General features: G+C 41.5%; 1 protein-coding gene across 5 annotated transcripts in view; it reads left to right on the top strand.

Annotated features, from left to right (window-relative positions):
• LOC133416220 (unconventional myosin-XVIIIa-like) overlaps window positions 1-17823 on the top strand; it is a 56672-nt gene that overhangs the window by 23025 nt on the left and 15824 nt on the right. For all 5 annotated transcript variants that reach the window (XM_061702981.1, XM_061702983.1, XM_061702984.1 and 2 more), the window contains exons 15-29: window positions 6-92; window positions 1847-1985; window positions 3799-3958; window positions 4031-4217; window positions 4981-5206; window positions 5334-5443; window positions 6256-6321; window positions 8436-8564; window positions 12771-12914; window positions 13031-13120; window positions 13832-13951; window positions 14048-14165; window positions 15496-15623; window positions 15726-15880; window positions 17622-17745. In XM_061702981.1, the coding sequence (XP_061558965.1) occupies window positions 6-92; window positions 1847-1985; window positions 3799-3958; window positions 4031-4217; window positions 4981-5206; window positions 5334-5443; window positions 6256-6321; window positions 8436-8564; window positions 12771-12914; window positions 13031-13120; window positions 13832-13951; window positions 14048-14165; window positions 15496-15623; window positions 15726-15880; window positions 17622-17745 (1983 nt within the window). The remainder of the gene's footprint in view (window positions 1-5; window positions 93-1846; window positions 1986-3798; window positions 3959-4030; window positions 4218-4980; window positions 5207-5333; window positions 5444-6255; window positions 6322-8435; window positions 8565-12770; window positions 12915-13030; window positions 13121-13831; window positions 13952-14047; window positions 14166-15495; window positions 15624-15725; window positions 15881-17621; window positions 17746-17823) is intronic.

Below are 17823 nucleotides of genomic sequence, written 5' to 3' on the forward strand. Positions count from 1 at the left end.
TCCAGGAGAACATCGAGATTGCCCTCGATGACACGGAACCCAACACATCTTTTTCCGTGGCAGTGGTGGATCAAGCTTCAAGCCAAGCACTTGTGAGTTTAAGCCTTTATCTTCTCGCCTCTTTAAGACTTTAGTCACCTTTCAAGGTCTGTCTTCTCTTTGTATTCCATTGATGCTGCTAAAATTCAGAAGTAAAATTCATTTTTTTTTTAAATATTCTTTTTTATGTAGCCTTCAACTACTGAAATTAGTTGTTTGGCAGATGTTTTCGAGAAAAGGAATGTAGGAGCGGAGAGGAATAAAAGGTTAGAGCATTGGCTTCAAAAGAAGAAGAATCAATGTTTGGCTGGCTGTGATCTGCACGCACCATGGAAACAGAAATTACGCGAGTTTAGAGAGTCATAGATCATGTTGGTAACATTACAATGCATTTGATTTGAGTGCTTTACTCTTTAATTCATCCAAAATCTAATGGGATCGTGATCAGAGGCAATGGACCGTTGAACAACACTTTAGGAAAAACAACGATTCCTCTATTCCTATTTTGAGTCACCTGATGATTTGTTGATGAAAGATATTTTTTTTCACCGGGTGGTGTCTGTTTTTCATCACCATTCAATGGACGCCACATTGTCGTCACCTGTCTCCTCCAGACCGATACTTTGTGTTGCCGTCAGTGTAGCGTGCACTGCTGATAAGGATGTCACTTTCTGATAGGCGCAGAAACCGATTTTTGGTTTGGTGGGTTTGGTTTCTTCCGGGAAGCGTTCAGGCTGCAGACACATCACTGCGGCACGTGGAGATCATTATCTCTGCTGCTCATTTTTATCCGCACAACAAACGTGACAAAAGCAGCGGTTTTGCTTTCTTCTGCGCCTGTTGCTTTTGTTTGTCTCTCGGACTGTCAGCAACAACTGTGCAGAAAAACTACTGGTCCAATTTGGAAGAAATCTTGTGGAAATATGCATCGTGACACAAGGCCAACCCATTAGATTGTGGTGCTGTGCTGGACAAAGAGGGAGAATCTTTATTTATTTTTTCACTGTAACCTGAACATTTCGAGATTTCTTTTGACAGCGTCCGGAGCGAAATCAGGCACATTTGGTTCCGATTCAGTTAGACAAGATTGACCTTGGTAGAAGTGTTTTGTCAGAAAGTGCAAATATTCAGCTAAAAAATGTGACAGTTTGCTATCAAAATTTGCGGCACGGTGTATGGATGGTTAGGATGTCTGCCACATGGTTTGAGGTTGGAATCTCGGCTTTTGGCCTTCCTGTGCGGAGTCAGCTTGGATAGGCTGCAGCTCACCTGCAACCCCCCCATTGACTACAAGTTGTATAGAAATTGGTTGGATGCTTGACATCAGAATACAAAGCTTGTATGCAAAAGTCTTTAACCTTCCATACCCAACTGTGTGACTTTATTGTTTTTTTTTTTTTTTTTTTTTTTAATCCTTCCCCTCGCCTTTCAGTTTATGAATGTATTTCTTTCTGTTTCAGGCAAAAACAGCAGAACTGATTGTTATTATCAACGCAGCAGGCCAGGGCACAGGAGCAGCATTACTACTACTCCTTTTTAATGTTTTTTTTATTTTAATTTCCAGTGTCACATCACACTTCTAGTGACCTTTCAGAGAACAGCTTGCATTAAAGTAAATAAAAAATTAAGGCTAAAATGTCCTGCCTATTTATCATTCTTGCCACTAAAGTAGCCATTTTGTAGTAATCATCTGGGAATGTGATCTTACGTATTATGTTTTTTTTTTTTTTTTTTCATTCTGAATGACCAAAAATGAAGCGTTGCAGTTGGGAATTTGTTTGTTTGTGTGTGCTGTCCAATTGAACAGGTGCGCAGCGGCCGGACAGATGAGGCCCGCGGGCTCCTGTGGCTGATGGAGGAGGAGGTTCTGCAGCCTGGAGCGTCGGAGGAAACCCTACTGGCTCGCCTTTTTAGCTACTACGGCCCCGCTGAAGGCGAGATCAAAGGTGAGCCGAGCACCCATCAAAATTAGCGCTTGTCGCTATATATGGTGTAAATGAAAATGCTTGACAGCCACAACATCTGGTGTGCCTGCACGGGCAATTTATTTGCCCTCAGTGTTGGGACGTTACCAAGTTTCATACAATTCACTTTTGTTATTCTTGCAAAATCCTGGATGACAATGCTCTGGTCTGGTTGCAGTGGTCAGAAATATATCGTTTGAAACAATATTTGTATTATCACGGCTAAAGTGATGTACAACTTGAATGCTTCATACAAGTGTTTCTCATGTTAAATAAGATCACCAAAATATCAGCCACACCTCTCCAGTGTTGGGAAAGTTCATTTTCTACACAAACTGGATTCAAGTTCAGTTCACGGTTCCAAAAATGTACGAGTTCAATTCCTAATTCAAAATTTTTGAACTAAGTTCATAGTTCTTTTTTGTTTTTTTTCCTCAATATGTTTCTGAGGAGTGATTCCCCTGAAAATACTGGCATTTCGTTTCCTCATTTGGTCCACACTCGTAGCCAGCTGCAGCTTTCACTCTGCAATCAAATAATAATTATCCGAGTAATCCATTGTTACAATGACGGTATGTACTGTGTTACAGAAGAACACGTTCACTCCCATTTACGCAGTGTCCTTGAATGCAAAACGCGTTCTCGCGCGGCTTCGACGTGCCTGCCATGAAAGGCGGCCGTGCCCGCACTCAATCGGTTGCCAAATCCGCCGACATGAAGCCTCGTAAATAATGTATTCAGACTTGTTTTGTCCCTAACAAAAGCTGAATGGAAATTCACTTTCATTTGAAAACCGTTCTTTGACGCCAGAATGAGTGCGTCATAAATTACGCTCATCAGGCCGAAATGATCTAATTTCAGTTCACGTTGCCCCAAAATATGGACTAATTCATGAAGTTTTGTTCATTGAACTCGTTCAGGTACAACACTGCACTTCTCCGTACAATGCAATGCAGTTCTATGCCCCTGTTAACGACCACCATATACATCATGTTCAATAGATCCTTGAAGGCAGATTTTTGTATTATCATTATTATTTTTTTAAATGCAGAGCGTAGATAAAATTTCATTTCTGTGGAGGGGTGGCTAATTAAGCATCCGGCGTGTGAAGGATGTTCCGCTTCTTGCCTTACTACATTGTAAAATGTAACGCCGCAGGATCGAAGCATTAATAGACGACACAAAATTCCATCAAACAGATTGACCAGCCACAAAAGTCCTTGCTGCGTTATTGTTGTTCTACCATAGTTGCCATGGTTACAGCCCATGCAGAGTGCTCTCCCAGGAGCACTCAGAGCAACTGTGAAGGCGTGAAGCGTTATTTATTTTTTTTCCTTCCCCCCCCCTCTGTCAAAGACAACCTCTGAAAGCATCTCATTTACACCCTTTTTAAAAAAGGCAAGATTTCAAGCTTTTCTCCTGACTTCTTCACTCGCAGCTCTTTGACATGCAACCCTTAAGTCACATCGTGGTATTATTTATAAGACGGTTTTAGGGATTTTGACACCAAAACTGGATTAGTTGGGCTCACAGCTCCCTCAATTAACGAGATTTAGTTTTTTTTTTTTTTTTTTAAATAATTGATGTCTCAGTAATTGTGTATATACAGTAGCTTTATTCAGACCATGTTAATTAGCACAGTATGCGTATTATGCCTGCATTTACAAAACCTGCAGACAGACTGGAGACACATTTTCTTACAGTCCCACGGGAGGCTGTTTATTTTTATCATCTATCCTTATGTGCAGTAAAATAGAACAATGAAATCTTACACTGCTTCTCACATCGATACCAGGTCACACTTTCCTCCTGAAGAGTGAAAAAGATAATCACTTCCTGCTGGGCCACAGTCACGGGACTGACTGGGTAGAGTACGATGCCCGCGGGTGGCTTAACTACGCCAAGCAAAATCCTGCCTCGACCAACGCGATGCGCCTCCTGCAGGACTCCCAGAAGTAAGCGTCAGCCATCTTTTGTCATGTGTTTTAATATTAAAACCTCGGGCTGACGCGATACACGTCTCGCAGGAAGATCATCAGCTCTTTGTTCATGAGCCGAGCGGGTGGAGCCACCGTTCTGTCAGGTTCCATTGCGGGTCTTGAGGGCGTTTCCCAGCTGTCTTTGCGACGGGCCTCCAGCATGAGGAAGACCTTCACTTCAGGAGTGGCTGCTATCAAGAAGAAGTCTGTGTGCATACAAATAAAGCTTCAAGTGGTGAGCGTGGCAGTCAAAACTGAAAATGTTGTTGGTTTTTGGCTCTGTAAGACAATCAGGAAGTCAATAATGCCATTACGTGGGAAGGCGCCATTTATGGTTATTATGGAAAATTGACTTAAACATGCCATCCATCTACTTCCTGTGACTTGTGGAATAGTCCCCAAAACATTATCTTATTTAAAATCATGATTTATGGCATTCTTCTTTCATGCAAAATGCTAAAAGTTAGACATCTTAATGAGGCATAATAAAAACAGCATTAGCATTTCTGTCCCATTACTATTTCCAAAATATCATATCGGTTCTTAAAACGCATTCACTGCCATTGACGGCTTTAGAAGTCAAATATCCATGTTAACTGGGAGGGCTGGCAGTGAATGAGTTTTAAAAGAGAATCGCTTGAGAATCTATGATGTGCATTGATGTCACGGCCTTAAATAGTTCTGATGTCCAATTGTTCTGTTGCCGGTATAGAATATGTAATGTATCTGATAATGCTAATATAACTGTAATCCCCCTTAAATTTCCTAATTACATTGCATCCTATCTGTGGATTGCTGTGATGCATTGTTTCATTCTGTCCTGAGTTTATTTCTTTCGTTTATTGCAGTTTTTGCACATCACACATTACTTTTATCTAGAACCTACCATACAAATACAAAGAAGTAAGATGAGCATAGTCGGGCTATATTGTGAAGCGAATTATCGTTCTGTGCATTTTGACAACAGAAGTTAAGTCCTTAACTGTGCTTCTTCCCAGGATGCTCTGCTTGACATGGTGCGGAGGTCCAGAATTCACTTTGTTCACTGCATATTGCCCAAGGCGGACGCTCTTAAGCCTCTGAGTGGATCCTTCTTCAAAGGTGTCGAAAGCGAGACTCACGGGGAGGGTGGAGATTGTGGTTTAATGCAACTGGATGTACCCTTGCTCCGTGCTCAACTGCGTGGATCCAAGCTCCTTGACGCTCTCCGGATCCATAGACAAGGCAAGACGCTTGCTATGTAACCTTAAGAGCTATACACTCTTTCCCCTACAAAGTATATTTCCAAGCATTTCTTTCTTAGCATCTTTCTAACAAATTAAATGTCGTTATTGTTCATTGACCTTCACAGGATACCCCGACCACATGGTGTTCTCTGAGTTTCGCCGCCGTTTCGATGTGCTGGCGCCGCACCTCACCAAGAAGCACGGGCGGAATTACATTGTGAAGGACGAGCAGAGAGTGAGTCAATCAGCGAGAGAGCGCTGCCACTGGCCAAACAGTTAAGATTAATGTTGTGAGAGGGGAGCTTCATTACATCTGCCCCTGATTTGTCAGCAGCCGTCTGACGGAGAAGTAAGCCTTCATCCATCAAGAGCTGTTGTCATGATCTAATCAACTTGACCACATTTGTATGGCGCCTGCTAAAGAGGCAGGTCTGAAGTCGAGCTGAGGAAGCGCCTCGCTGCATTCATAGTGTCGATGCTGAGGGAGGGCCAAACATTTTCACTGAAAGAAAAAGAAACTACAAAGGCATGGTTGCAGACAGTATAAAAATGGTTTAAAACAAAAAATATATCAGATAGTAAGAAGGGTCAGTGCAAATGAAACTGTTTACTGTCTTCTGAATGCCAAAACTGCAATTTGTAGAACACACATAAAAGCTTTAAAATGACAGAGGTTAAGTGCATATATTGACTTTTTTTCAAAAATGCGCTGTTCTTCTGCACAAGAGAATTCTGTTAAAGTGACGAGCAAAAAGAAACGTTTGCTTCGGAGAAAGATGAGCACGAGAGTGAAAGAATAGGGTTAAAGCTGAGGAAAGTACTTTTCTCCCCCCTGTGCCAGTGTACTCGGCTTGAGTTTCTGTGGAAACTTCCAAACAAAAGCTCCTCAGTTCTTTTGGCAAAGCTCTGGTATAATCAAGTTGTGGTCTTTCCGACTCAAGCCTGACAACACTGTCTACATAGTATTACACAGGGTTAGGTCCTTTTTCCTCATGCATAGGTTAATCCTCTTTGCTCCGGTGTGTGTCGGTGTGTTCGTTAATTTAGGCTGTGGAGGAGCTGCTGGAGTCCTTGGATTTGGAGAAGAGCAGCTACCACATGGGTGTGAGCAGGGTGAGTAATGACTCCACATGCAGAACAAATAAACACCTTTTAAATGAATAAAGCTTCCCTTTTTGCAACCGTGCCTTTTTCACCCCTATTGAAGGTACACACATGCACGCACGCCCACGCCTCATCATATTCTCTGCGTCTAGGAGTGTGTGTTTGTGTGTGTCCTTCATTCCACCTGTCCCTCTTTGAGAAGCGCTTGATGTTGGAAAGTTGCCAACCTCCGCCCTCTTCCTCTCGTCTTTGCGAGACTCGCAGCCCCAAAGGCACGCAGGCGTCTGATGTGGCTGGCTGTCTTCATGCCGCAATTCCCTCTTCTCGGGTCACGAGTGCAAAATCGTCCAAACGGATGTCTGCTTTTCTTTTGTCGTGCGTTCTTTCTTTCAATCATTTGAATTATATATGTATATATATATATATATATACGTAGAAAGCGAATAAATGGAAAAAAATAATCAATATCCAACAAGAAAATTAAATAAAAGGAACGTTTTGAAAGCGGGAACCGATAGCAGAAAAATCCTGACTTTGAGCTGTGACTTATTTGCGCACAAACGCGGGCACTCAAAAACATTCTAACATTGCAGCTCATTATTTCCATCACTGTCACAAATACACAAAACCATTCACACACGGAATATGTAACCTCATCTGCATTATTCCATTCTCAATGAATTTCTTCATTAATTTGCATCTTTAAACATAACCTGGTTTTAAATTTAATCACATACATACCATGAATGTCATGATTTGTGATTAAAAGCGTTTTCTCAATGTCCAAATAATGCATTATTCGTGTCGCTCTTTTTTGAAATATGCAGGGTTCTCATACCACTACAGCATAGTTTCATGTTTAAAAACACACACACACACACACACACACACACACACACACACACACACACACACACACACACACAAAAAGAATAGTTTGGTGACAGGTTGAGAAGAGACAAATTTGATGTCACCTGCCCTACATGACAAAATTCCCTCACAGAAAAAAGACCATAAAAAATGGAATTACTCACAACAAAGAGGAGGAGACTCATCGCTTTGATAGGACATAATCCGTTATATATATTAAAGTTTTGCTCAATTCAGTCCAGTTTGCTGAAAACAGGTGCACTGGCGCTCGCTATGCTGAAATACTTCACCGGCCACGTATTTGGGGTACTTTTGTATCGAAAAATCATTAGCATTTTACGAATAAATAATAACAGCTAACAGTATATGTGCACACATTACAATGTAGTATGTATATAATGACACATATTGATATTGATATCTTTTAATTTTTCAGAAAGAAGGGAACAAAAAAATGGAAGCATCAAATTGTGGTGCGAGGCATTTATTTGTTCAAGTTGACAACACATTTTAGAATGAATTGGAACACATGATATATTATGGGAAATGCAATCGTTGGTTTGAGAAAATATAAATTGCTTAACCTTTAGAACAATGCTGGACTAAATTACCCACCACCTAATTTGTACTTTTTTGGTCAATAAATCAACTTTGGGACTATTGACAAATTTCATCCATCCATTTAAAATGCTTCCTGCAAGTAATCCCTCTGAGGCATACGCAAGTTGTCAGAAATCTGCTCTATTTGGGCTGTTTGTGTTTTTTGCCTTCATTTTTGGAAATATTTTCTTTGTTTCGTTACCTTTAGTCCCGATTGAAAACAGACAAGGCTCATTGTCTGGGTTATTAACTTCATCAACCTTACTTCCTAAAATACAACACAGCTGTCTATCGATTACACTGTTTCTATTGATTTACGGAAATTTTTCTATACATGAAACTCACTCCTGTATGAGTGTGGTAATTTGTGCTAGAGCAGGGTGTTTGATTTTCCACAACTCGTTAATAGTTCCTTTGTTAATAGGTTAACCTTTTATTGCTCAGTGACTGTCCCCCCCCCCCCCCCAATGTCTTTATGTATCAAAAGTATTCTCTGTCAATTGACTGTCTGTTGTCGTACTCGAGCGGCTCCAACTACCGGAGACAAGTTCCTTTTTTGTTTTTGACATACTTGGCAAATAAAGATGATTCTGATTCTGAAGTTAAAAAATGTGATCTTATGTGTTTGCATTCCCCCCCCCCCCTTCTTTTAGTTGTTCTTCAAATCTGGAATCTTGGCTAAATTGGAAGAACAGAGGGATGAGCAAACCAAACGTAATTTGATCCTATTCCAAGCTGCTTGTAGAGGTTATCTGGCACGACAAGCCTTTAAAAAGAGAAAGGTAAGCAAAAAAAGACCTCGTGCTTATCAGTATCATCCCACGTGGAAAAGACATAGGATGTAAAACATAATGCTTGTTTCATTCAAATTACCATTCAAATGACAAAGCAAGGCGATCAAAAGCAATACACGCAAACATCCATAAACACGCAAACAATGTGAGCTGTTTGGAGCTTGTCAACTTGTGCACGGAGAATTGCTCTCCAGACCTATTTTTTCATTTTTTTTTAGTGTCTGTTTGGTTTGTACTTGCAGTAGATCCGACCAGCTTTGCTGTAAGTCTACAAGCAATTACAAATATCGTCAAAACTCTAACTGCCCCTCTTTAATATGACAAATCCAATCAGCTTGTCAAGGGTATATTTGATTGTGCTGCGTCTGTGGATGGATATTGAAATGGCAGACATACAAAAATAAATAAATAACAAAATACCAGAGGATGAGCGAGACAGCGAGCCACAGGTGAAGGTCCATCAGGGAGGGCTGGCAGCTGTTTGACTTGCACTAAAACTAACAGAGCAATAACCTACTTTTTGTTCCATTAAGTCCAAATACAGCCGGACTGCATTCTGGTCCGTTTGCCATTAAGTACTGTTATGTTACTCGCTTATGATGCGGATCTGCAGTCTAGAAATTAAATAAGCTATTGTTAAAGAAATTCCTTTCTGACACTGTCAAACAAATCTGAGCTTCTTGTTCTCTTCTTCCTATCAGCTCTGTTTAGATTGTGCAGCAGTGCCCAATGTAATGCCCATTCAGTTATATCGCCCAGCCTTACAAGCACGCACACACAAACACACGATAGACCAATGTCTCCGGACCTCGTCCGTATTATGTATGCAGTTCCGTACTCCTTTTCTCCGTGATTACTGAACCAGCAGCAGCAGAATTCCAAATTCATAATCGCCGTCCGGTATAACATGATGTTCACGAGCAGATATCTTTCTCAATCACATTTCCGTCTATTTACACTTCTATGTTTAAAAGGCCATTATTCACACTGTGAAGTGGGCAAAAAGCCTGGTGCGTTTTTTTAATTTTTAATAAATCTTCTAGTACTTCAGCAGCAAGAAGTGATGTGAAATTGCTTGGCAACTGCGCAATTATTAAATCAATGTGCAAAGTGCCTCGTTCCTTGTCTCTGTCCCCAAATGCAGCATATCCCCTCAAAATGTACACTATATGTAATAGGAAGATAAGACATCATATTATTTTATCTTATAATGGTGTTGTTGTCTTATAGAATAACACTGATGCTATATGTGGGGAAAATGCAATCATAAATGTGTAGAATGCTAAGGCAGGCCCTAAAAATCATATCTATAGGTTTCTCTCTTCCCCATGTTATTACTTTCATAGTCATTTTTATTTTCTCTAATAAAAAAAGTTAAGCTTTTTTTTTTTTATGGAGAAGACACTCATGTTCTTCCATGGAAACAATCCGGCTTGATGACTTGATGGACTGCATAGAATTATATTTATATAGAGTATGAACATTTGAATTGACAGTGAGTGGTGTTAACCATCCCTAGTTCTCCAATAAGCAGTTTCATCAGATCCCAGTTGCAAAGAGTGTGTGCGAGTTGAGTGGGCGGACGATAAGTTGCCACTGATCAACAACAATTTTGTGGTGTGAAACAGTCATTTGCAAAGACACGCAACGCCATGATGAATCAACCAGTGTGAAATTTGAAAACACTGCTGCTCAGACAACCACAGTGTATTAAAAATGTACTGCAACCTAACTCTTCCATATGGTTTGTAGCTGGTATTAACACCTAAAGGGCATTCTTACACCGCATACATTAACCCTGATTCAGTTTGTTGACAGCAGAGCACTGGAACGCAATCAGAGCTGCGGTGGATTATTGAGCGTGTTTCATGTCCTTTTCTTCGTGTAGACGATTTACAATGTGTCTTGGTGATCAACCTTAGAATAATCATCACTTGTACCCTTGCTGTTAAACTATTATCACTTTGGGAAAACAATCCAGGTGGCATGAGGGCGTGATTTTAGTCTGCCAATGGAAGAGGGGCTTGTTGATACATGTTGATGTTGATTGATTTTGCCTGGCACGTGAGGCATGTGCCGATGTGCCATGTCCCACGTGACAATGCATTCATTTCTCGTTTTTGTCCTTTGTCTTTCAAGGACAAACACGACACTTTTCAGCAGTTATGTATTTCCCACTCTGTGAGTTGTGGCCTCCAAACATACAATAAATATCTTTTTCACATATCTGAATTGAGATCAGTATCGAGCATAAACAAACATTCCCCTAACTGCACAAGCTTATAAAGCAATGGTGTTCATTGTGTTCTATTCAATTTCCTTTCAACTGCTTTGGAGAGATTGTTAAACATTCACCAAGGATGATTGAATTTTGGATTAGAGAATGTCAAATGGTGAATGTTATTGCAGTCCCAATTGACAATTATTCCTCATGGAATATATTTTTCTTTGACATTGCAAGAACTTGATTTCCTGGTCAGGTTACTTAACTAGTCGTCAGCCAACCAATCACAAATCAAAATTGACGGACACCGGTGTAGTGATTGATCTTTAGCTGAGCAAGAACTCTAATGAATTTGTAATGTCATTTGACCCAAGGTGGTCGAGAGAGATGTGGTGAAATAAGTCCATATTTCCTTTCAGGAGTTATTACCCTCTCCGTGTTGAATGCCATCCAAGATGCTGAGGTCTACATTATAGACGGCACACAATTTAATCACGTAGACTTCATTTGTCCCCCTAACTCTCAATTGACAATGAAGACATTGTGGACAATGTTTGCTTCCAACTTTGTTCCACTGCACAACGCTAGGTCCATAAAAAGCTTGCTGGGAGCAGCTAGGTGTGGAAGGACTTGAGAACCCTGACCTCAACCTCATCAAACACATTTTGAATCAATTACAACACAGATTGCCAACTGCCCTTTTGTCCAACATCAGCATGTGGAGCTAATCCTCAAAAACATGAATATACTAATCTCACTAATGAGATTTAGGTGTCAGCAGTAGCAGCTCTTAGGTGTTTGATATGCTTACAAACATGGCTGTATGCACACAAAGCCCAAACACATCTTTAGCTCTAATGCATTTGTCTCGTAATTTGCCTTCACGGTTGTCACACTGTCTTAATGCATTATGGTTGCTAAAATGTTTATACACAGTACTCATGTAGTAAAATTATTTGTTTGTTTTCCAATCATATCTGACTCATTCTGACAAGTGAGACTTGTTTCAGGAATTAGCTGCATTGTCCTCCTTGTGAGGTGTTCTTAGTGTGACGAATCCTAATTGGTCATAGGGAATACCTTCAGGGCGCTATGTACCTGATGCTGAGAATTGTGTTGCTTTAATTGGGTTTGCCCCGTAATCTGCTGCTGCGAAAGAGCCTCATGCATAAGCGGCATGGAAATCGTGTAATACTTCGAATGAGCTGCCAACGTGTTTGATTTAATTAATCAGAAATTAGCTTGCAGCCTTGGAACACACTTGGCTGAAATTCTCAGTAGGAGGCTGGCAAGCCCTTGGATTGCTGCTTACCCATACACCAGCATTAAAACACAACCCTGATTCATGAAATGTTTCTCATGTAGTGGTTATTATCATTAAGGATAGCAGGAGGTGGTAGACGCAACAAATAGCCAAAGCATTTGTGCACATCCCTTAAAAGACAATATTTTGCTGTAATTAAATTTTTATTTTGTGTGTAATTGTGGTAAAATGACAGAAATACATAGAATGCGGCACGGGTCCACTCATAGTCAGCTTTCTAATTTCCCCGCAATTCCCAACTGATCATTTTGAAACTTAAGGGGAGATTGCTTCACATCAGAGCCAGTTGATGCATTCAAAATGAATCGAGGCAGTTATGGAAAAGGCAAAATCAGTACATGCTCCTTTTCAATCATCTACGTTTTGACTACTTTGATCTTCAGTTTATGCCAAAGCAAGAAACCTAGTCTTAAGCCGCGTGGTGCCCTGTGACGAAAATGAGTTGCCAGGTACGAGAAAGTACAATGTGAAACACATCACTTACATATTACAGCTGATTCATATTCTTATCCTTCCCCAACAGCGAGACAAATACAACGCAAACGTACAAAACGACATTAAAGCAGTTGTCGTATTGTACGTACTGCATTCAGTAATAATACTTTCATTGACGCATTTCTCTATGGACTTCTTTTAATGCCAACAGATTCAGGATCTAGCAATTCGTTGCATCCAGAAGAACATCCAGAAAAATCGTGGAGTAAAAGACTGGCCATGGTGGAAGCTCTTCACTACGGTCCAGCCACTCATTAAGGTGCAGCTCACTGAGGACCAGATGCGGAGCAAAGATGTGAGCTAACTCGAATCCGATGCACTTGCACTACATGAACAATATGACACACTTTCTCGCTCTCTTTTATTAGATTAATACTTGACAGTCCATGTAATGTTTGATCGTGACTTCAGGAGGAGATCCAAATGCAGAAGTCAAAGTTGGAGAAGGTGGAGAAAGAGCGCAACGGGCTGAGACTGAACACAGATCGACTGGAGAGCAGGGTGGGTTGTGACGATGGCGTTTCTCATTGGTGATGTTATTATGTGTATATAAAACTTCTACTAGAAAAGGGATAACAAAACAAAAGAGAATTATCCCTTGTATGTTTGAACACAAAAATAGCCATCCAAATAATTTTGTCCAACCAGTCTCCTAGCTCAATGCTAACATATAATGCAGATTACCATAGACAGGCTCATGAAAATGAGCATAGATGTTCTGACAATTATAACCCTTCAATCAGTTGTTACTTTCACATATGTACCAGCAACACATACAAACACAGCATGCAACATTACTCTCTCCTCTGTGGGAACGACTGTGACTGCTGTTGAAAAGGAAACCTGCGCCTCTTCTTTTTATTGCTCTTAATTATGCTGCATCTGCATCCAGTCGAGCTCAGTGCTTGTGGGCATGTTGTGGCGCGACGTGCTAATACACTGAAAGCGCGCAAGTCTAAATTCAGTTGGTCTCTGAATGCGTGAGGAGTGCAGTTCTAGACCTGCTCCATACTTTACAACCGTAAAGTTCTTTGCGCCTCCTCTGTTACGATTAGGTGCTATATGAATACAATTGAATCGAATTAAATTTGGACTTACCTGTGTACAGTAAAAACCCATAATAAAAAAAAAAAAAAACGATTGCTGAAAAATCTGTAATAAATCTAGTATCTGTGACGAGGAAGTTGTTTATATTAACGTATATATGGACAGATTGCAGACTTGTTGGCAGAACTCGCTGATGAGAGGAGCACCAGCGAGTCAGCATCCCAGCTGCTGGAGAACGAGACGGCTGAGAGACTACGCTTGGAGAAGGACATAAAAGAGCTGCAGGCAAATATACACACAGTGATATTAAAACTATTTTTGGCATCATATCTTACAAATCTAGCCCTATACATGATTTGCACGTGGATCTGTATGATTCAGGCAAAGTTTGATGCTATGAAGAAACAAATGGAAGCACAGGAGGTGGAGGTGATGGAAGCTCGGCTGATGAAGACATCGGAGCTCAACGGGGAGCTGGACGATGACGATGATGATGCCGGTTAGCTGATGCGGTTAAAGCATGGCCCGAGCCTTTTCCTGAGACCCTTCGTCCTTATGCTCCAACATTACAATTACTTTTATTTTTTTGAATTTAGACTCATTATAATTTATGATGGCCAAGGACCAAAGATAATTACGATAAAAGAAAGTCATCTAGAGACTCAATAAGAGCTGTTTCTAAAGTTTCACCCTTTTAGCTGGTGCACACGAGAAAGGCAAAACATGAGAAACTTCTAGTTGTACACCAGTGCAAACGGCCAGACAATCTCATTTTAGATCAGCAGCAGGTTGTACAGCCATATACTCTACATAATTCACCACCTACACATGCCATACAGATTGTTCAGGGGTACCTAATTAAGTGTCCGGGGAGTGTATTATGTATGGATAGCTTGAAAAATGTCACGTATTGTAATTGTCGCCATGGGATCCGATGGCTTTAGGCGCCTGTTTCAGCAGGCGACATGACAGATAGACATATTGCATAATGCTATCAAGTATGTTCTCCAAGTTTGGGATTTCACAACAGGGGATTAAAATGTTCTCTCCCAGGCATACAAGTAATGCCGGCCGCTGATTGGTCATCACCTACTGAGAAAGTGAGCTCCCACTGAGAGAGCATTGTCCATGAGGCAGTCTTATTTTTGTTTTTTTTCTGCTGCCGCGCGTCCCCCTCAAACCAACCTCGGCAGACAAGCCATTACGGAGCATATAAGAATTCTTCGATGAATGAGAAAATAATCATTGGGATCAGAGCCGGTGGCCTCGCAAGTTGTCATTATGCTATATATATGCTAATGAGCAGCGCTGACGGAGGAGCCGGTGTTGCCATGTGAAGGAGACGCAGACTGCCTCAAAAAATGATAAGGCTCAGAAATGAACCTAAACCTGAATGGCTGCCTGGACACTGTCAAGGTTCTGATAGCCTCTGACAGCTCCAGAATTAGGGTCGACTAAGAGGCATGCAAAGAGCCACTTAGCCACGTCTTCCTCTAACTCCCGTTGTTGTGTGCTCGGGCTTGCGGAGCTCAGGTTTAGCCGAGATTAGAGTCGAATGTAAGGGCCGTTTTGTAGTCGTCCGGGTAAATAGTTTGACCTCAAAAGGTCAGAATTTGACGAGAAGCGGTTTTATTTCATATGAGATTATTTTATTCCATTCCTTCAATGTAGTAAACAGCCTAGCCTGCACAATATGCCGCATAATCCATAGCATCAGTCATCACTGAGCTTTTGAGCCCTCTCTTCTCTGTATACCACATGGCCTGCATTAAAAGCAGCAGATGGCACTATGTCAAAATATGATTTCTTCTCAACATTTTCCTCTTCAGGGGGTGAGTGGCGCATAAAATACAACAGAGCCATTCGGGAAATGGAGTTCACCAAAAAGAAACTCCAGCAAGAGTTTGAAGACAAGCTGGAAACGGAGCAGCAGAGCAAAAGACATCTTGAGAGAAGGGCAAGACACTTTGTCATATTCAATCTTTCAGAAAGGCTTCATTGAATAGTTGATCGCCTCAGCTTCGTATGTTTGAATCAAACTCTAACGTGCTTGCTGCAGCTGGCCGATTTGAAGACAGACAATGAGGATGTGCAGCACTCTGTGCAGCAGCTGAAGAAGAAGTGCCAGAAGATGACGGCTGAACTGCAGGATACGCGACGTCATCTGGAGGGCCTCCAGAGCCGCAACCACGATTTGGAAAAGAAGCAGAGGAAGTCAGTTTGACCTCACCCGACAGTTCCTTTCTCTCCGTCAGTCTCGACAACACAGACACACATAAGTGACAACATTATTATATTATTATTGAATTAATTGCAGTAGGCTCGTTGCACATAATCTCCCGTTTTGCCAAAATATGGCTCGACATTTTGCGGTTTGAAAAAAACGCAAAATGTTTACGGGATTTTCCCAAACTATCCATCGCAGACGTACATCATCTTTGTAAGTCCTCCTCGAGGAAAGAAGGTTCTGGGACAGAGAAAGAAATTGTGTTGCTTGAATTGAATGAAAAAAAGCAATAAAGCTCATTTATAACGCTCATACTCGGCTGTTTACGCGAGATTATGAATACACAGCTGTCGTAATTGGCCAAACCGGAAGAGGGTGAACCCGATTAGCCACAACGAGGATGACGTTACGCCGCTATGTGCAAAGAGCCAATTTGAAGTAATTGAGATGCAATGCAAGGCAGTACTTGTCCGGAACCAGCAGAGGCGCTGTTGATTCACTCTCAAGTAGTTTCTGGTCAAAAGAAGAAACACTTGACATCAGCCATGGAAAGTTGAGCTACATCCATGCACTCCTCCACTAGGACACACCTTTATTCTGACCAATGAATACAAAATGGGTCTTTTTCTCAAGCGGATTCCAAGTGCCACGAAGAAAGAACACACTATGTCCTCTCTCCTATCGTTTGATTCATAGGCGGGTTACACAGTGTCAGTGCTGATATGTCATGCTGTTTACTGTATGTAGCTGACTCAGCGATTGCCATCCCGTACGCACTATTCCGTTTCTATCCATCCATCCTACAACGCTTATCCTCGCAAGGGTCGCGGGCATGCCGGAGCCTATCCCAGCTAACTGCGGGCATTCCAAAACAGAAATTCTTGCAGGCTGAGCTAAAATGTACAGCTAGTCATGTGATTGCAAAGACATGACCTTGGGTCAGAGGTGGGATTACACCGTGGACTGAACACGGGTCAATCACAGGGCGCACACATACAGACATACAGGAGAACCATTCACGCTCACGTTACAACCAAATTGATGTGTAGCGATTGCAGGTGACATCGCTAAGCACCTCACCGCATTGCATGTTCTTTTTTGCTTGCAAGTCAGGATGCCGACCCCACGCAAACACTACCCTCCCCCTTCATTTGAATAGTGGCAAAGTTGCTCTGGAATCTGCAGAATTGCATTAGCACAGAAAATGACTCGGACTGAAAGCACTCGGGAAGTCATCCCCTGCGGCTAATTGAAGATGCTCTGGGGGTGAAATTATTTTCAGTTGCGCTTCACCGGGGGAAAAATTACAACGAGGCAAGTTGACGACATGAGACACTTAGCGTTTACGTTCACTAACCATAAGTGTTTCTTGCCTCAACAACTGAAGAAAACATGGTGCACACGATCACAACCAAGTACCGAAACACCAGGCTAATGGAAGTGGAGAACAGTTGGGGGCGGGGGCTTTGATTGAAAACCCGCCATTGAAAGGTACTCGGAATAGTTACAGCAAAATTGAAAAATGTTACAAGTTTGATTATATTAAAAGTTGTTATCCGAAATAGTGGGAATTTATGTGGACAAATGATGCAATGCAAGTTGCTGCTTTCCTATACCACATCTCTCCTAGCATACAATTTTGTCTTTGCATACTTTCACGGGTTTCCTCATTGTTGAAGTGAGGTGCTATAGTTGGTGTAATTTCCTCTCTGTGTGTGTGTATGACAGATTTGATCTTGAGCAGAACCAGGCCCAGTCTGAGGTACAAAGAGAGAGGAGTCTGAGGGAGAAGTTGGCTCGAGAGAAAGACATAATGGCGGCTGAGATATTCAACATCCAGCAGCAGCTTCAGGTTCACAGAAAATGTTCTACATGCCGTTTGCCCTCTCTCTCTTTGTCCGCCACACTGGTCCAAGTATGCCCATTTTCT

Source organism: Phycodurus eques, chromosome 17 (assembly GCF_024500275.1).
Source record: "Phycodurus eques isolate BA_2022a chromosome 17, UOR_Pequ_1.1, whole genome shotgun sequence".
Lineage (NCBI taxonomy): Eukaryota > Metazoa > Chordata > Actinopteri > Syngnathiformes > Syngnathidae > Phycodurus > Phycodurus eques.